The 20989-nt window shown below is 33.2% G+C and overlaps 2 protein-coding genes across 2 annotated transcripts; both read right to left on the minus strand.

The window, feature by feature from the left end:
- Positions 1–1185: 1185 nt before the first annotated feature.
- l(2)37Cb (DEAH-box helicase 16 lethal (2) 37Cb) lies at positions 1186–4631 on the minus strand. Its single transcript, XM_076462589.1, has one exon. It carries the CDS (start codon positions 4467–4469, stop codon positions 1353–1355), a length of 3117 nt encoding a protein of 1038 aa, XP_076318704.1. The 5' UTR covers positions 4470–4631; the 3' UTR covers positions 1186–1352.
- A 9817-nt stretch (positions 4632–14448) lies between these two features.
- Positions 14449–19925, minus strand: mRpS18A (mitochondrial ribosomal protein S18A). The gene is made up of 4 exons (XM_076462590.1): positions 19769–19925; positions 17027–17169; positions 16351–16474; positions 14449–14726 (listed from the first exon to the last, which is right to left on the minus strand). The coding sequence occupies exons 1-4, from the start codon at positions 19836–19838 to the stop codon at positions 14650–14652; spliced, it is 414 nt and encodes a 137-aa protein (XP_076318705.1). The 5' UTR covers positions 19839–19925; the 3' UTR covers positions 14449–14649.
- Positions 19926–20989: the final 1064 nt, after the last annotated feature.

The following is a 20989-nucleotide window of genomic DNA, read 5'->3' on the forward strand; positions in this document are numbered from 1 at the left end:
TCACCTGTTCACACTTCTCAATTTTATATGTACAATAAAAAGGTTCATAGTTGTGGCAAGTGAACACCCAAAACTTAAATAAAAATGTTAACTACCATATTTAATATTAAATCTTTGTTCAAACTTTTGGTAATACAGCTTCTCACAAATATTCTTCCAGTAAGCACTTTATAACTTTTAAAGTTGTTTGTATTATATTTGCTCATTTATAATAAAATGAAGGTTAAACATGTTCTGAGAAGAAGTACATGCGGCAAAATTATTGTTGCTCCTATACAGACTCAATATTATCATATATAAAAAAGCAGTTGTTTGATTTAAATTAGCTTTCAGTCAAAGTTAACACAGAAATGAAAATTTTTGTCTAACAATATCAAGCTATGGTGTGTAAGAAAGTTTTCAATCATTTCTTTTATAATAGCCAGGCATATCTTGAAAGAGACTCCTTAGTATGTAAGCTCTCTTCAGCAGAAGATACAAAAAATTAGGATCAAATATTTGTTTCTAATTGGAGCATCACTTTTATCTAACAAGCACACCAAAACACTGACGTTGTTCCATGATAATGCTACATTTTGTTCAAAAATATATGTCCTTTTCATTAAGAGGCATTTCCATCAAAAGATATCGTGATCATAGATGAGTGTCGTATTATTCCAAGTTTGCACACATTCAGTAAATCTGATGCTTCTATCAGACAATATTTTAATTTTTTTCAGCTTCAACTGGAGAAAATCTACTTATTAATGAGTCAGCTATTAACATACAGTACCTCTCATGTTTCGTAAAACTAAAATACCACATAAAAACATTTTGGGAAACTTTAAGTTAAAAAAAAGGCCATTTGTAATTAGGTGTCTGTTAAAAACCAAAAATAATTTAATTATAAACCATGTGATGGTTTTTAAGGTAAAAAATTCTGTATCAACATTCTAAGATCTTACAAAGTACAGCTTAATATATATATACCTTCTTGTTATGTAATTGTATTTTAAAAAAGTCATTACTTTAAATTTGTTCAATAACTACAGTTATGACAAGTATTCCAAGCATTACCTAATATTTTACAAGTCAAAAGTTTATAATCATTAGGTTCATTGACCCTTCCTTACATATGTATTCTAACATAACTTCTGAAATCTATGTAACTGTCAGTACCAGTTCCAACTTGTTTACCTTCCAATATTATAAATTAATCATTTTTATTTGACCAAAATATACATTTTCAACATAAAAAGGATTTTCATTATGTAATTTAAAGCTTTATGTACAAAGATTTCAGTAAGTCATAAGTGACTGCTTTTTACAGAAGAAAAAAACCCATAACATTAGATAGCTTCAGTTATGCATTTTCACCTTTCCAACTCAGCTCGAGCTTTGCCCGTGTTTTTTGGCATTTTCTTACTAGAACTGTCATCCAAATCTTTTGCTTTGTAGAAGTGTGGAGCCACTTCAAGGAGCCACGAACATTCAATTTCAATTACCTCTCTCATAAATTCCTTGGTCGTAAAAACAAGTTCGTGATATATCAGCCAGCGAGGTAAATCTTCGAACATTGAGCTGTTGGGATGAATCATCACAGTCTGTTGATGTTTAACAGTCTTATAGTGGCCACTCTTGCTCAACCTTGCAGTGTGATAAAAGTATCCTGCTGTTATAGCTTTCCTAATATTCACCGTGTCAAGTGGGTTAGAGACAACTTCTATCTCCACCCGGTCCATCAAACCTTCGAGCTGCTCTCGAACATCCCTTGCCCTTCTCATAGACCGATGTTGAATAAAGTTCTCAAAGCACCATTGTGTTGAATAACCCGTTTCCATCCACTGGTTGTAAACGTTTAATAACGTCAGATGATCTCCACCTGGGCTGAAGAAGTTTTTTCTAGCAGTATCAGCATGAACTATTTTGTCTTTTGGGCGATAGAAGATTGAGCTGTTACAAGACAACATTGCTGCAATTGTAAGAATTTCCTCTGAGCATTTGTACTGTTCAGAAGCTAAGATCATTTTGGACATCATGGGGTCAATAGGAAATTCTGCCATACGTCTCCCTCGCTTTGTCAATTCCCCAAGGTGGTTTAGTGCACCAAGAGCATACAACTGTTCCAATGCTAGAACAAGAGTTTCATGAGGGGGTGGATCAAGGAAATCAAAATGAATGAGATCATTGATACCAAGTGATTTCAACAACAAGACAACATTCCCTAGATTTACACGCTGGATCTCGGGAATAGCGTTATCTTCTAATTCATGCTGATATGCCCAAGCGGTATAGAGCCTAAAGCACTTTCCTGCTGCCACCCTGCCTGCACGCCCAGCCCGTTGATTAGCTGAAGCTTTTGATATTGGTGTTACTACTAATGATTCCATGCCTGTACGAGCATTGTAACTGTTCTGTTTGTTAAAACCCGGATCTATTACGTATATTATTCCATCTATTGTCAATGATGTTTCTGCAATGTTTGTGGCTAGAATAACTTTCCTGGCACCAGGTGGTGTTGGTTCAAATATCTTAGCTTGCATATCAGATGGTAGGTTTGCATAAATTGGGAGAACTATAAGTTCCCGAATTTTAGAACCTAAGCTTCGAGTTCTTTCCAATAACATTTCTTGGCAAGTTTCAATTTCCTCTTGACCAGTCAAAAATACAAGAATATCACCCAACGGCTGTGTAACATGTATTTGCAACACAGTTACTACACAAGCATCCAAATAGTCTGCCTCTGGAGCTTTGGTATAGTAAATGTCAACTGGATACCTTCGTCCCGGAATTCGAAATATTGGAGCACCATCAAAGAAGTCTGAAAACTTTTCTGCATCGAGTGTTGCACTAGAAATTAAAAGTTTCAAATCTGGTCTGAACCGAGCAATATCTTTAACCAGTCCAAACAAAATATCTGTATGAAGAGTCCTTTCATGAGCTTCATCAACTATAAGCACACTGTAACCAGACAGATCTGGTTCTGACAGAAATTCTCGTAATAGCATTCCATCAGTTAAATATTTCAGGACTGTTCTTTCGGATGTACAATCTTCAAACCTTATACTATATCCAACTTCATTACCAAGTTTAACACCCATTTCTTGAGCAACACGAGCAGAAACACTCATAGCAGCTACTCTTCTGGGCTGAGTACAGCCTATTTTTTTCTTGTCTTTTGTATATCCTGCCTCATGCAGGTACTGAGGAATTTGGGTTGTTTTACCAGATCCCGTTTCACCTTCAATTATTAGAACTTGATGGTTTTTTACGGCTTGCAGCAAGTCCTCTTTAAATGGAAAAATTGGAAGACTTTTTCTCGTTTCTCCTATAGTTAATTTTTTTTTCTCATACTCAGACAACTCAGGTTCAACCTCAACTTTCCCATTTGACCCTGGCATTTTCAATGCTTGAACAAATTCAACTGCATCATCCATTACTAATTCATAATTTTTTTCCTTGTTTCGTTTCTTGGCATCTCGAGCTCCAAAATGCATCTGTGCACTGCCTAGTCTTTCTTCTTCCCATTTCTTTTGTTCTGCATTAGGAACTCGTTCCTTTTCATCAACTTCAACATAATGTTTTGGAGGTTCTTTATCCTTCTTCTCTTCTGGAATATGATATCTCTCAACTTTTTCTAATTCTTGAGCCCTTTCATGTTCTTTTGTAAGTTCTAATACTTTCCTCTTATATTGTATTTCAGCTTTTTCTCTTTTTGTTACATAGATTTCAGAGAAAAGAAATTCTTCATCTGCAATATCTCCTTCTAATTCTAACAGTTTATCTTGTTTTCTTTTCTCTAAGTATTTTCGACGAGACTCAATTCGCAGTTTAGGAACAACGTTCTTCCTATCTTCAGCTTCTAGTTTTAATCTTCGTGCTGCTTCCTTAAAAGCTTTTTTGTCAGATTTTTCAATAATATTTCTTGTTTTATCTTTATCCTTATTTTTCAGTCGAGCTGCAAATTCATCTCTTTCTTTCAAGTCCTGAAGACGTTCATGTTCTGCATCATCAAAATCACTATCAGACTCCATGTTACGATTAATTTTACTTTGACTAGAATTGTCTGGTAGAGGTTCACTTTCATTTGAATCGTCATCAGACAACATTCTTTTCCTCAAATGTTTCTTTCTCTTTTTTTGTTTGTTAGTTCGAGATTTTTTTGTAGGGATTTGATCACTATCTTCATCATCCTCTATTAACTGATAACTTTGATTTTTCTGCAAAAGTTCTTGCACTGCACGTTCATGAGCACGCATTGGCTTCTCCCTTTTTTCAACATGTGGAACTTTATTCCAAAGTTCTGCAGCAAATCTGCTGAGTTTTTTATCAACTGTAAGTGTCCCTGTATTTTCAACTTTGGTTAGAAATTCTTCTACACTGACACTCTTTCCTGCTAAATTTATCAAAAACTGAGCTACATATTTGTCACTAAGTCCAAGCAGTTCATGCAACTCATCACTCACCCACTGTTCTACTTGCAAATCCATGGTTTATAAGTCTTTCAATCAGTAAGGAAGCAAAATAACATTTAAAAAGTCCACGGTTTCATTTTTTTAAATATAATTACTAATTCTGTTTAGTAAACGAAATAAACCTCTTAGTAACTACGCTAAGCCTATCACATACATTCACACACAGTCTTTCAAAGAACAGTGAGCCCTCTATAAAAAAAAATTAAATATTAAAACAATCAAATTTGGAAATAGTATAATTACTCATTTTTTGTTGATGTTTATAACTACAATAAATCTAATGTAGCTGAGTAAATAAAACAGATAAAATTAAAATAATAATTTATTGACTAATAATTTGACTTGTTACGAAACATAGCGAAAATTGGGCTATTAATCAAAGTTTATTACATTTTAAAAGAAACTTTAGTGCAATTATTTTCCGAAGAGCACTGCCATATTCTCCTAGTTACTCATCGGGACGTCCGCCGATTTACAACATTAAAAGCCGAGTTTCGATACCTGTCTGTAGCAAAGCAAAGATAGATCATTGTTTAGTTTTGTGCTTAACTACAAACAAACGAAAACGCACTGCCGTAAGTTACTAAAATTATCCCGCTGGGGCAGCGGTAAGTCTTCGGATTTACAACGCTAAAATCAGAGGTTCGATTCCCTTCGGTAGAAACAGCGGATAATCCGATGTAGCTTTGCTGTAAGAAAAACACACAAATTACCAAAATTTACATGGTTCAAACGTTATTCAAAAAATAAAGTGATAGAATGTCGCCAAAATGCACAAAAACAATTAGATTAGGTTATAAATATTCTACCATGATATGCAAATATACGAGAAACAGAGAAACTATCAAAGAAATATATCTAAACATCTAGGTAAAGCAAGATAATTGAATATGCATGAAGTTAAATAAATTTACCAAGAAACATAATAGATTTAAATAATTCAAATTACTTTTAAAAACAGAATAAATAACATCACCATTAATTTTTTACAAACTTTTGTTATTATCGTTCTTAACCATTAATACTTGTGCATTTGGAAACGATCGCATCAGTGACAGAAGCGTCGTAATTGTTCTATAAACAAATTTTACCTACTTTAAAAGCTGTAACTTTTAAAGTAACATGAATTTTTGTGATGTTCTTGCACGACAGAGATTGTTTGATTTTTTCAGGTGAACTGATTTCTTCGTAAACATTAAATAGGAATATGAAGCAATCTGCATCTGAAAACTGACCGAGTTTTAAGTGTTATATTTTTGTTTATTTGTTTGAAATTAAGCACAAAACTACACGATGGGTTATCTGTGGTCTGCCTACCAAGGGTGTCGAAACGAGGATTCTATCATTATAAGTCCGAAGACATACCGCTGTGCCATTGAGGGGCCTTAAGCTTTATAAGAAACAATGAGGCTGTATAAATGTGATGAAAAACGATAACTATCTTTATTACGAGGTCTGTTAAAAAAATACGCGGACTGTTTGAATTGCGCGGCTCCAGTTGGTTCCAGGGAAATCCGCTTGGTGTCGCTAGGTTCGCATAGATCAGCTGATTACGACGCCATTTCCCGATTGCAGATATCTTCATTTGTGTATTAGCTACGCGGTTTTAAGTGAAGTGCGAATTTTTCGTTTGGCAGATTTCAGAATGAATGACCTGAAGGAGCAACGACTTGCTGTGAAATTTTGTGTTAAACTTGGAAAATCTGCGACTGAAACTTTTGCTATGCTTAACACGGCTTACAGTGATGTTGCTATGAAGCGTACGGCATATTTCAAGTGGTATGAACGTTTTAAGGATGGTCGACAGTCCATTGAAGATGATGAGCATCCTGGACGTCCTTCCACGTCAACTGACGACCCACACGTCGACAAAATCAACACCCTGGTGCGGGCAAATCGACGTCTGACTGTCAGGGAGCTTGCTGAAGAGTGTGGGATATCAGTTGGATCTTGTTACGAGATTTTGACCGAAAAATTGAAGATGCACCGCGTTGCTGCGAAATTCAGCCCTCAGAACTCGTGAGTTTTTGGCCAAACACTCGATCACTGTTCTTCCCCACCCCCTACTCACCTGACCTAGCTCCTTGCGATTTTTTCTTGTTCCCCAAACTCAAAAGACCCTTGAAAGGAAGAAGATTTGAGACGATTCCCGAGATTAAGGCAAATGCAACGAAGGAGCTGGAGGACATTACAAAAGAAGCGTACCAGGACTGTTTCAACAAGTGGAAACACCGTTGGGATAAGTGTGTGCGTTGGGGAGGAGAGTACTTTGCAGGGGTCCCAGACCTGTAACTTCTAAATAAAGTACATTTTGTTTTATAACGTCAGTCCGCGTATTTTTTGAACAGCCCTCGTATTACACAAAAAAAAACAACAACAAAGAACAACAACAAACAAACAAAAAAACAGTGTACGAACTTATGTAGACATTTATACAGGTGTTTTCACTGGAACTCTGAATAGATTATCAGTTTCTCCTACTGTGAGATAAATTTATATAAAACTAGCTATAACGATAACCAGTTAGAACTCTAAAAGTATCAGTTCGGGAAATTTCAGTCCCTTTCTTTGCAATATCGCCACCATATGACCGGTTGTTCTCTAAGAACATGTATTGGCTGGAACATTTAAACATCATCCACTTTTCCAGAGCAGGAAATTATAGTCATTAACTTCTTTCTTACATTGATGTGCAAAGTTGTTGTGACCTCCCTGCTGGCAGAGTAGATACTATTTGCTATCGAGAATAGCAAAGACAACTGAAACGAAATAATTTAAGAGTTTTCTGGACCACGTGTGTATACACGATAAGCGCAGAAAAAGACAAAGTGAAAAAATTGTAAAACCTATCTCAATAAAGATAGTGGAAAACATTAGAAGTCAGAATGTTACAACTTTATTATTATTATAAATGTTTCTACAATCTAGCAGCATTGTTTACTGTCATCCTCAAAACAGATAAGTTGTTTATCACTTAGATTAAAACTATTTCTTTGTTAAGTATTCTATAAGTTACTGTTGTTAAGGAAAGGTCTTGTTGAAGATTTTGTATAACAAAATATAGAATAGTGCACATTAGTTATATGAAAAGATGTGATAAACACAATATTTTTCGAAGAACAAGCTAACTGTGTTACATTATTATTACGTATTAAACTCGTATTAAAAAAATATAATTACTTTGGCACGTTTGTAGCTCAAATACCTTTAATAACAAAACGTCTCGTAAAATTTTTCTGATTGATTTCAGTTTTTATTGCAGATGAATCTATCCAATACTTGCTAGAAAATCGATATTAATTAGAATAATACAAGTGAAAAGGAAAATAACATTTGTTGCCATTATTGATTTATTGTGTGAATCTCTGGCGAAACAAAGTATTACATGTACATACATCCTAATTACTCTGTTTTAACAAAAAGAGTTTAACTGTCAGTGTGAATAATTTCTCTGAATGTTGAAGCACTAGAAAGTAAAAGATTGGGTTCACTCATGAACAGAGCCAGTTTAACAAGAGAGGTATCAGTTGGAGGAGTCCTCTCACGGGTGTAAAACTTTCACTGATGCTGCAGAAGGTCATGACATCAGTAAATCTTTGCTGACTCATAGTGACCAGTATGCATTTAGTACACTCATATTGCGTAAACAGGTCGTGCCCCCTACAACAAGAAGGAGTGTAGATGTCTGATTTCTGCTTGCCATCTTGCAGCCACGTAGTATTAGATAACAGAGTGCCAGTAAATAGTTTCTGTGAAGAGTCAAGAAGATTGACAATACTTCTATCTGGTGTCCATCAGGGTCAACAAGAAAGGAATAGGCATCGCTCCAGCACAAAATGTATGGTAGATGAAGTGAGACAGATCACGTCTCCAATCTTTGAAGAGGTAGTGAAGGATGCCTTTGATCGATTTTTAAAACATTACAGGCAGGTGACAGCTTGGAATGGACTCTAGAGCAAGCAGTTTAATTTCTTGTCCTAAGCCCTGATGTTTCAGTCCTCGATATCATAGACCACCTGAATGAAGTGCAGTTAAATGTCTGGGAAAGCATTGTGGATAATTTTTACAGTTTATCTTGCAACCTCTGGTAACTATAATGGCTAATAAAGCCAAATTTAATGCTTGAAAGAATGCTAACATTGAAGAATTGAATACTTATGTCGATGGTTTGTGGCAACTACACAAGAAGGCCAACCCAACAATAGCCATGACAAAATAAGATGATACCTAACAAAGATAAATTCATCAGAGATCCCTAGAGCTCCTATGCAACAATACCTAGAGATGAGAGATACTTTCACCCTTAAGTTGTGTCTATCCAACGCTATTTGAGGTGATAATATCACTACAAAAACCAAAAAGAAATCCCACAGCAACTGATGCAACAGTAGTTCCAATGAAAAAAGAGCACAAAATAATATACTAAAATCAATAGCTACTTCTACAAAACGCAGATGCATAATAATCACATTGGCTCCTGCTGAATAGTTCAGGATATGAGGGCTTAAATCTGCCAATGGGATACATACTGCTGCAAGGGCCTCAGACAGAATACCTCATACAGTCACTACCAATGCCCCAACTGAAGCATTTATTTCACCTGTGAGATTATGGGACATTGAAAAAAGAACTGACCAAGCCACAAGATTAGCAGGGCCAATTATTCCAGCCAATGACACAACAAGTCCAGATTGGCACTCATGCCTTAACTTTGCTGAACAGAAAAGTTGGCAATGGGGTAAGTGCCACCCAGCAGATCTGTAAGTCAAATACAATCAATAGTAAGCAGTGAATATTGTGGTTAATGCTCTGGAAAACTAAAGAAGCCAAAGTTGGATTTGGTTACATGTTTGGGAAGATACAGTGATCAGCTTAAAAGAAGGAGTCTGATAGTCAGCTCAGCTTTGTCAGAACTGTACAAGGAAAATGACGTTCAGCTCAGCTTTGTCAGAACTGTATGGTACAAGGAAAATGACGTTCAGCTCAGCTTTGTCAGAACTGTACAAGGAAAATGACGTTCAGCTCAGCTTTGTCAGAACTGTATGGTACAAGGAAAATGACGTTCAGCTCAGCTTTGTCAGAACTGTATGGTACAAGGAAAATGACGTTCAGCTCAGCTTTGTCAGAACTGTATGGTACAAGGAAAATGACGTAGAAAGAGAAAATGTGTATGACAGAGACACTTTGTGAGCTATATATGGCCACCAAGGCTGTTGTTCAATAACGCATTATTATACTTTGCATAGTTATCACTATTTTGGAAGTGAGCTGTGGTCAGAATAGATTATGTTTAAATGACTAAGTGATGCATCATAAAATGTCTACATTACAGACATTTTTCAATAGAATATGATCCTTCATATACTATCCATTTTTTTGCAATGCTCCTAAAACGTTGCATGAGAAAAGAATCGCTCTGTATATTTTACATAGTACGAAACATTACTTACCATAATAAGATGACTTTGAAAGATTTGTAAAACAATAAGAAGACACGCCTTTCCCTCTTTGATAATAAACGTCAAAAATAATTACAGCTCTTGCATACAAAAGTCTAGAGATACAGCAACTAATACTTTCTATTCCAATCTGTAGTAGTTTGGCTTATTAAAAACAGTTACTTCTGTAATATTTAATTTACTCAACAAACCAACTGTAGAGCAAACTGGGCAGAGGAACAATATTACATAGACTCGTAACCATCATAGTTAACAATTGTTTGAGTTCCACCAGGCTGAGGTGGGTGGAGCTTGGACTTGATCGAATTAGTATGATGGTAGTCAAGTCCAATAAAAAGCAAGTTTATTACAAATAACTAAACTAAAGACACATATATAATCCTAATATGGAAGCCACCACCTCTAGGTATTGCACATTCCATCATATCTAATAATCTACATATTAGTTCTCTCTTATAAAAATGAAAAAGCACAAGTAATTGATAAAAGCAAAACAAGGCACAACAAAGTAATTTGTTAATAAACATAAAATTATTTTTTCAGAATAAGCAAAATAAAAAGATATCAATGAACAAAGATGAAAATTGACAAAAAATAAACATTTTGAAAAATTATTACTCATTGTCTGCATACTGAGAGTAGTGAAGACAAAAATATTGATGTAAGTTATTTGTTTCACAGCAAATCAGAATTAAACTATCTACTCTTCTAACAAAGATAATCGAGCTTCGGATTTTAACACTATAAGTACATAAACTAACTGCTATCCCAACGGGGGATATTGAGCTAAGAAAAAGAAGTAACTTTATCTTCAAATCAAGACATTTCCAGATCTGCAAAACTTGAACTAAACAATTCCAGGACTTGAATTTTTGTTTACATATTTTATAGGTTTCTCCCTGTTTAACAACTGGCTTAAAGTTCTCACTTCATATCTGGTCATGATATAAAGTACCTTAATTAGGATGAGGATATCCCTCAGACCCAAGCAATGTTTCATTATCTTGCCAGGAAACCCCTGAACAAACTTGTCCAGGAACATGTTTTTCACAATGTGTAGTCATTACTGGTCAATATTTACCATGCAGATACAGGCCTCCCATGTAATTGACAAAACACATTCAGAGGCAATCCTTCTGAGCTTTTAAATTCAGCCCAGTGGTCTACTCAGTTTTCCAATAGATTGAATCAGTTGCACAACTGAGCAATAACTGTGTTTCAATTTTCTTCTGGTGCTTATCAAAACACTTGATCAAACCCATGGCTGAACTGTCTAAGCTCAGAATCAAGTAATAGATTGTCTTTTCTTGAGGAGTTCAACCATTTCAAACCATTACCTGCCTGAAACAGTTCAGATATTCCTTCACCACACCTCTCCTTTGTGGGTTCCCAGCCAGTGACTTGCTGAGATGCTACCATTATCATGGGTATGGAGAAAGATACGTACTCAGAGTCTCTCTGGCAAATTCTCCCTTTTGATTGTGATTAATTATACCCACAGAAAAGAAAGTATTTTTTCGGCAAAAAATGTTACTTTTAATTAATTTAACCCAAGGGTTTAAATAAGGACAATATGCATATTAGCAAAAACAGAAAACTACACAACACCAAAACTTCTATTTACCTACTCTTTGGTAACTTATTTCTTCAGAGAGTGTTCGATATATCTACTTTGTAATATGGAAATCTGTACAGTAATGCTTAAACCTAACACATTACAAGAAATATATTTACCTTTAATATTTGCATTACTCACGAACATTTTAATTAATTTTTTAAATATCATCTGCTCTACCATTGAAAGACATTACTGTCACTGACCTTCTTGTACAACATGAGGCATTACAGCAATATTCCTCAAGGGCAAAGCGTGTATTCTCTCCAGACAATAAAACGACAAAAGTAGCCAGAAGGTCCACTCAATGATTTTTTTGTAGACTACTTATTACGGAAAAAGTGCACAGACTCAAAGTAAATCAAATATTTTGAAAATTTCTCTTTTAAAATATACAATACTTCACACATTTGTGACTGCTTTTGTTTTAATAAACTATTCTACATATTCACTTTTCTGGAGAGGTGAATAAAATATGTAAACAAAAATTCAAGTCCTGGAATTGTTTAGTTCAAGTTTTGCAGATCTGGAAATGTCTTGATTCTCACACCTACACTACACTTAGCTCAAGCTATGCTGATGATTAACCAATCACCCACAAACCTTAACCTTGAAATACTACATCGTTTTTCAGTGAATGGACAGGGTTATTCAGGTCTGCCAATGTTTTATTTGTTGTAGCTTATGTCAGTAATGCCTCTGCCTGGAAACTGTCAGAGGTGGTAGGAGTAAAGCATCTGCTTCACTTGTGATATGTTGTGGTACTGGAAATGAACTGACCATACTTTTTCTCATGAGCAACAGAAGTGGTAATTTATTCTAATAAATGCCTTAGCTGGTGCTGAAGAACCAATGGTGTCTATACTTTACCAAGCAGTAAAGTAGACAAGGCAGTTTGTTTCAGCTAAATAGAGAAGTTATGGTAACTTAATGGAACCAATTTGGGTCAAGCCACTGATTTATGGGAACATCAGCACTGATGAGTTTGGTATTAAAAGCCAGCTTTCTAAGAGGACAAAAAACTATATTCATGATTAACAAGGAAGCAGCCAGAATATTGGTGGATCTTGCACAATATCAAGCTCACTAAGTGGGACGCCACTCTGGCCACTAGATACCGACTTCACTCTGGCAAATGGTAGCAGACTAGACTTAAATGGAAGGGTAGATTACTAGCTGTATGTAAAGAGCTTTCACTGATAGAATAGAAATAGCCATACCTCAAACCTGGTACTGGCATCCTTTTGATGGATATACTGCAGAAATCATAAATCAGTTTGACCTGTGCAACAGATATACTAATGTTCTTTTGAAGAGTCATCCGATGTTGACAAGATCAATTCCTGGAACCTGATGTACACAACTAGTGATTTGTGGTTCACTATGGATGAAGTTCAATACATTGGTACCATGTCTAATAGTTTGAAAAGTCACACATGAATGGAGTTGTTTTCTCTCCAGAAATGCAACAGCATTAGCTCAGACAGTTATTTGTCTAAATTGGGTTGAAGTCCTGGCAATGTTTGTAATTATGGGTAATTGGCTATCCAGTGATACACTTGAATGGTTATAGGTGTAAACAAAATGTAAATAAACAAGGCCAGAGGTGATAGTAGGATGATCTGTTGCACCATGGACAAAAATAAAAGTTGCAACCAACATACCTTAGGTCATTGGTGCACCAAAAGCAGTTCAGTGACTTGTTGGTTGAATATGATAAAGTATTTCTAAGACCAGACAGTCTTTGAACAACAGCAAGATTGCCACAATGCAGAAATTGGCAATGCTCCATTAACAAAAGTAAACACTGTGCCTGCCTTCTTGAATGGAGTCATAAAACCTTCTGAGAGTTGTGGTATCTCTCATGTAATCAGTAACTCAGAGAAGTTAAGCTCACTTGTAATAGGAGATTTTGGGGCCTCTGACTTTGAGATGTACTTTCCTCTGAGTTACAAATGGTGGATTGTGAGAAGATAGTTAGGACATGAGGTTAGAAAAATAACAAATGATTAATGAAAAAATCACAATTTATAATACAGACTAATGCAATACAGGCAGCCAGTGACCTTGTGTGTTTTAGGATGAAAAGTGTAGAACTAGCAGTTGTCATACGAAATGCTAGAATTGTTTCAAACCTTTCTTGAATGTGACACATAATTTGTGCAGTAAAAGTAATTTATGTTTTTCATACATTTTTATGCTAATGTTTATTAGACCTTTCAAGTACAGTTACTGTATATGAACTACACTTTGTAACATGAGAAGGTTGAATGTAACTTTATACCAGCACAAGAGGAAAGTTTGTCTGTGATGAAAGTAGCTACATACGCTGTTGTTAAAGGAAAACAAATGTTTTACACAAGAGGTACTTTTAAACTTGTTGGCATATATTTTGTCATCCCTCTCAATGAAACCAATGATCAAATATTTAGGAAAACTGCATCTGCAAGAATACCCAAATATTTCAATGTGGTTGTAAGATATAAAACTAAGACAAGTGTGAATCAATGAACCATTGTTCTTTGTAATATAATACCAGCAACACACATTTCAAATTCTGTAATATTAATATTACAATTAGCAATGCAGCTAAGTTCAATCTCTACTTAGTTAACTTTCACATAGACAGTTGTAACTGTTTTTAAGATGTTGCTGCTGAGAATCTTCAGTCAAATTGTATGAATGATTCATGTATATTTTACATTTCACATGAATTTAGTCTAACATATTATGTAATCAAGTATTTATTTTAGTTTCCTATTGTCATGCTTTTTTAACTACTACTTTTTTAAATTTCTTGTTATCAGCAGTTGAAAGTTGAAAGTATTATTGTTACCTGTATTGTACAAACTAGGATCATCATGTTTCATATAAATAAATCACTGAAAACTGTTTAAACCCAACATTAAAATAACCACACTTGAATAACTTATCTTTATTTTTTCTTCTAAATCAACAGTTTTTAACAGTGGACTGTTCTTAAACAGATTTGTTGTTGGTTACATTGAAAGCATTGATCAAAACATTGCTCTGATCTATGTTCAAAATAAACATGCTATTAAACCTGTCTTGTAAAAAAAAAAAAAAAAGAGATCCTTGTACTGGGCTTCCTTGTCTAGCTTTATTTCTTGGTGGTATAAGTATTTAAGTGCTCCCAAGGTTCTGTCGCTGGCATGTGAGGCTTTCGTGGAAGCAAGCCTACAGCAAACAGCATATTTAATAACACACATTTCTATTTAAGTGTTATGCTGCTGAAAAACATAAAAGATATCACTAACAACGAAGAAACATAATTAATTTGTATTATTTCACAAAATATATTAAATTTTTGTTACCAAAGTTGTTAAGAAGTCTGTATCTGATTACATCTTTACACATGAATTCAAAAACTAGTGTAAGGATTCTGTATTAGATATTAGAAACATTAGTCACATGTACAGCATAGTAATTACTGATAAACAAAAGCTGCAGCTATAGAAACAAAGAGCAACTGGTTAGATTTCAATAATGTTAATGCACCATATTGTTATCATGAATATTTTTGTTATACGACCAGAAAGTAAATTACAGTTTCATTCTTAAACAGTTAAAACTAGATTCTTCCATAATAAAAAAATAATGATAAGTGTCTGTTCTGATAACAGTTCATAACCTTTGAATGACAATTACAGAAATATATTCTAAAAGACAAAACTATATTTAAATTGTCCAGTTGTAACATTAATGAAAGGTAGTCAATACCTGAATAATAAAATGTTAATTATTAAAGTAACTGTAAACATGAAGAGTGTTAGTAAAGCTTCCTTTGAGAGTTTGATAGCTTCAAACATTACAAAATTAGATTTTATTGTACAGGGTGTTTGGAAAGTCACTCTGCAGTTTGGAAAGCAGTGAAAACAGCATTCATTTAGTCTATATCAAGCTAGCAACTGATAGCGATGTTTAGAAACAAAATAAGAAGGATCCAAGCCTGTATTGATGCCAACATGGGTCACTTTCAACATTGTTTATAATTGTCATTCATATTTACCTCCTGTATTCTGTATTGAAACATGTCTGTTAATAAATATATAAGTGCAAAGTGACTTTCCAAACACCCTGTACAATGACTACATGGAATAGATTTTATAACTATGCAAATTAATTAAAACCCAAGGTTTCTGCAAAGCTAAATTTATCTTTACATATCATATTAACCAAAGATATAAAAAGTTACATTTATTTTATTATGATGTATTGTTTTACATTTCAGTAATTATTCTCTCACTCTTAGCTTCAACTGTTGATATTATACATTTAAGTTTAGCATTCACTTTGAAAATCTTCTATAAATAACAAAGTAAAACAACTTTTTTGTTATTCTTTCATATATCTAATTGTTTTACACAAAATCCATATTGAAGTTACAAATACAATCTACAGTTAGCAACCAACTATTTTAAAAAGAAGACAGCAAAAAATTCAGTATCTTTAATTGTATCAAACATGTTGGTGAGAAAACGATTTTAGTAGTCACTATGAGAAACACCTATAGACTACATAAGTGAAAATGTCACATTGGAGACTATTCATTTTCTTCACATTATATAGCCCCACAACAGCAGGTATAATAAATAACTTTAATAGTTCAGGGTTACCGATGAAGAGTGAAATTCTCCAAAACTAGAAAAACCTAATAGCACACATTAATCAGAGTGTAGATTGAACTGGAACTTCCTTGAACTTAGAATTTGAAGTTAAACAATTTTTAGATTACTAAGTTTATTTATCTTTAACTGAATATTGTTATTGTTTTTCCCTAATCTTGCAGTATGATACATACCAGCTAACTGAGCATGATGAACCATAATACCAACTTGTCTGTACTGCCTACCACACAAACCTGTTATTTGTTTTGGCAGTAAGGTCCCATCAGAATTGATAAACTGACTTAAGATTAAAACATCCTGAAACAGAAAATGGATTTCATTAAATTTTATTTTTTTATCCTTTATCATATTTGAAGTATAAATCATACATCTCTTATTGAATATTAAAAAACAACAAGTAAATCTGCAAAAGTGTCTTGTTTCTATTTTGGTTTGCACAGACAAAAAGAAATACTTTGTCCAAATTAACTATGTCATAAAACTAGTAAGAACACTTCAGCACGAATATAACTTACTTTTACCAGTCAGGAAACATTACTCTCTTTTGTAAAGCATGGTAAAATTACAAAATACAATTTGTAATTTATTAATTTTTCAAATAAAACATTTTTCATAGCAAATCTATTACAACCATAAATAACCACTGTTTTCTGTGATAAATGTGTGGGGTACGTTTACATAACATGTCTCACTTTTGCCAGTCTGAGAAGATATTTCTTTTAAAAACACTAACCAATATAAAGTTTAATTTTTTTTTTACATATCTTTCATAACAAGACCAGTGCAACCACATATTAACAACAATTTTTGTGTTAACTATGTGGTGTGTGTTTGCTCACTTTTCCTTACCGTATGTCTAATATTCTTCAGTCCAAGTCTACATAGTGGACAGGCACGGGTATTATTCTGTACTTTGATAACTTTGCCCTCCCTTGGAGATTTTACCTGAACACCTTCAACTATGACAGTGTTTTCAGTTTCTGTATGAACAACTGAAACACACAATTATATAAAGGAACTTAAAATGTACAAAAACAAAACACATCATTTTCAGTGTTGCTACAAAATACGAGATTCTGATTAATGACCAACTGGTTGTTTTAATTCATTAGGTTTACCTAACATTGAACTAGATTTTATTGGTTACCTGGTTTCACTAATTACAGGAGCATTATATTTTTACCAGTTTTTTTTTTGTGTGTGTAAGGCATTAAATTAATAAATCTATGTAAGAGAAATATTTTCTTTTCCATGTAAATTGATAAAGTTTAAAGACTAAATGGAGATCCCAAAACAATGATTAACAACCTTTATAAAGTGAAACACATGTAGTTCACACAAGATATTGATCCACAGTTTGTTTAACGTTGTTTTCATATTTACTGTCGTTTTCAATCAGAGATTTACCTGCTTCTAAAGTTAAATAGACAGTCAAATAAAACTTCAAATGTAATTTCACAATGTTTCCAAATATGTATACCTATTAATAATTTAGTGAATGCAATGTTATGTTCTGATAAACCACAGAATATGACGTTTACTTACTTCAAATAGATTAAAAAGAAATATTCAACACTACGACATGCATTATTAACACTGGTTATAATTCTGCAGCATCACATAACACAGTGAAATATTAGCTATAAAGCATTATTACGTTAACATTAAATAGAGAAATGTTATTTATTTCAAGGCTCTGCTAAGTTATACGCTTATGTTTATCATTTTTTCTCCTCATAACATATCAAATGTGCTTGTAACAAAACTTCATGTTTATTCCTGTTTTAATAGTGTTTTACAACAGTATACTTGTATAAGATATATTATCACATTATATCGTATGATATATTATCATATTCTGACATGAAGGTACACAATTAATTTTCATGAAAACAATTTCTTTTATGAAGTAACTTACTAACAAAAAAAGCAACCAATTCATATATGTGTTCTGTGACAAGAAAATAGTGTGTTTGTAAACTACCCCAATTGAACTATGTGTGCAGTTTATATAAGAAGGTATTTCACATGTTAACAAAACACTGAACTTACAATTACATGTTTGTAATAACAGTTTTGAAGAAGTCAAGCCTACTTTTAGGCTTTATGATAATATTAAAACGGTAACTGAATGTACTACTAGTAGCTTCATTTTTGTATGTTCTGCTTATTAAAAACTACTAAATTACTGCAGTTTACTAAACCAGATTCACAGAAATCTTTCATGCATAAAAAATGTATTTAATCACATTATATCATAGTTTAACCTTCTGAGAATAATTTATCCACTTTCCTTTCACCAAAGAATAGAAATTCTTAAATCTCAGCATTCCTCAATAATACAAGTAATAAATGAATTATATAGAATACATATAATACTTTCATGCAGCAAAAATATCTGTACTGTAGTTTATTTAAAATATTACGAAAATAAATACAATACCCTTAATTTCACCAATATCATAACAATTTAATCACCTATTTATCTTTTGTATGGTACCTACCAAGTGATTTTGTTAGTTTAAATACGCAATACTACATTTCATGCACAAATTACTTACATTTTTACAGTTATATTTATAGTATTCTTACAATATTGTTTTGACTTATTATATTTATAACATTAGTACTTATATTGTGACAACCAAGAATCAAAATATTCCATTCATTGGTACAATATGTTTATGCAATATTAATTATTACAGTGCAAAGCTCGAGCATTATATAATGCAATCAATTACTTCAAGTTTCATAATAAACAAAACCAACATCAAAACCAGATTTAAAGTTTAAATTTACCTTATAATTTAGATCAAAGTCATTTACATCTCCTAAAACCTGCCAACATACTTTAGGCCAAGAAAAAATAGAAATGTCATTAACTTCCTGAGTTTTCAAAAAATGATGGAGATGGTCTTTTTCTACTTTTTTATAATGATCTCTTTGAAAGTTTTAACCCTTTCTTCTTGATTGTTGCTTGTTTCCAAAAGCTCCATGTCAAACAGAAGTCTTCATAGTTTAATCTTTTATGAAAACAATATAGAATTTATGACGAATAAAGACGAAGAGCAAAATGATTAATTTTTTCTTGTAATTAAACCCAAAGTTAAACTATGTTTATTGAAACCTGATTTCTAGTGTTTTAAGTCAGCAGACATATGGCAATGTCAGTTACTCATCTTTGTTTCTTTACATGACTGAAAAACGACAATTTAAAAATGTAAAAAATCGCCAAAAAAGTGGAGGAAAACAGTTGACAAAACAATTAAATGGGAGGGTACGCTAAACACGTTTGTTTTTTTTTAATTTGGCTTTATCAATAAACTTTATCAAAGGAAATGGTTTTGAAAAAATAACTTACTGACATGTACTTTTGAAGTACTGTACTATGTAACCTACCCTATTTATGACTCCAACAATTAGATTACACTATTAAACAATAGTATATTGACAATTACCGAGTTAATGTAACTATTTACTGTTTTTAGTTATGAATGTGAATCTGTGATCGAAACCACATAATAATATGAATTTATCTGAATTAATGTTCAACATTACATGAAAAAACTTCCCTGGATAATTTAAACTTACTTTTTTTTAAATAATTTTGTTTTCCTATTGATAACGCTACTGACTGCAATGGAAATGGCTTCAATAACATAGAATTTTTCTACCAACACATCGGCTCAGAGTTTTACAACCATACACCAACGCCATATTGTTCAAGCCACCTAACGGAATAATTCACTATTAACTAAAATACCACTAAAATAAATGAATACCGTTACTATGTAAATTTACCTCAGTTCCATCAGAGGGCATGTGGAGTAGAGTGTAAGAATCTGCTAAGATAACAAAGATTATTCCATTTTTATCATCTTACAGGCACATTGCGAACAGTAATTGTGGTTGGACGCAAAAGCAGTCCAAGATGTGACGCTTATAATGCTTATTCTGAGGCCAAATACACACAAAATGTTTCCAGCAGCCTTACCTAGCCTACTCTTTAAATGTAGAATAATAATAATGATAAATAAAGTCTTATCTACACCATTTTGAAACTAAACTCTGCATCTTTTTTTGTACCTGTTGAGCTTTAAAAAGCTAATGAACCGAATCTGATGGAAAGAATGGAAACACAAGACCTTTTAATGTTATTAGTTAAATGCGTTAGTAATTTTGTTAAAAATAGAACCAATACTTCGTTTATTTAACCTCAACACAGATCTCAAATTTTATTCGTTGGGATGAACATATCTTTACATTACGCTCATAGCTTGGTAGACAATGAGCTTAACATACCTTATCTTTCACGCAAACAACAACAAACACATTGACAAAAGTTTGTTGAGCGAGATTTTATTCTGTAGTCGTCGCCACTGATTGCACACTCATAACCCAAATATGACTTTTTGATACAACAGTATAATTAGTTTTACCGAACTTGACATGTATCTAAATCGAAGCACCCTTCAACTTCTGAAGTAGTATCTGAATACAGATTTATGTTCTTTTTTTACCCATTACATTAAAAAATAGTATTGGGCCTTCATTGGAATTTCGAGAGTCGTTAAGTATAGTACGTGGTGCAAACAATGCATCAAGATTCACGATAATGAAGTTATTAGCTCTTTTATTGAACAAAGTTAACTTTGAAAATGTCTCTACTGTCAATGTGATTACGTTCATAAAGGTTTTATTAGATTACGTAAAGGCTGTTACCTCCAAAAATAATTTATTTTTATAAAAATGTAAAAATAATCACCATGTTTCGGCCAGTAGGTAAAACCTCATTTCGCATTCAGATATAGC

This window comes from Tachypleus tridentatus, chromosome 10 (genome assembly GCF_004210375.1).
Source record: "Tachypleus tridentatus isolate NWPU-2018 chromosome 10, ASM421037v1, whole genome shotgun sequence".
Lineage (NCBI taxonomy): Eukaryota > Metazoa > Arthropoda > Merostomata > Xiphosura > Limulidae > Tachypleus > Tachypleus tridentatus.

What these genes read in the sequence shown, in the direction of transcription:
- mRpS18A (XM_076462590.1), bottom strand. Translation starts at nt 19,838, where the DNA reads ATGTTATTGAAGCCATTTCCATTGCAGTCAGTAGCGTTATCAATAGGA. An exon ending in ACAAAATTATTTAAAAAAAA is followed by an intron (nt 17,170 to 19,768) that starts GTAAGTTTAAAT and finishes TGTGTGTTTCAG; the next exon opens with TTGTTCATACAGAAACTGAA. An exon ending in TCATCATGCTCAGTTAGCTG is followed by an intron (nt 14,727 to 16,350) that starts GTATGTATCATA and finishes TGTTTGCTGTAG; the next exon opens with GCTTGCTTCCACGAAAGCCT.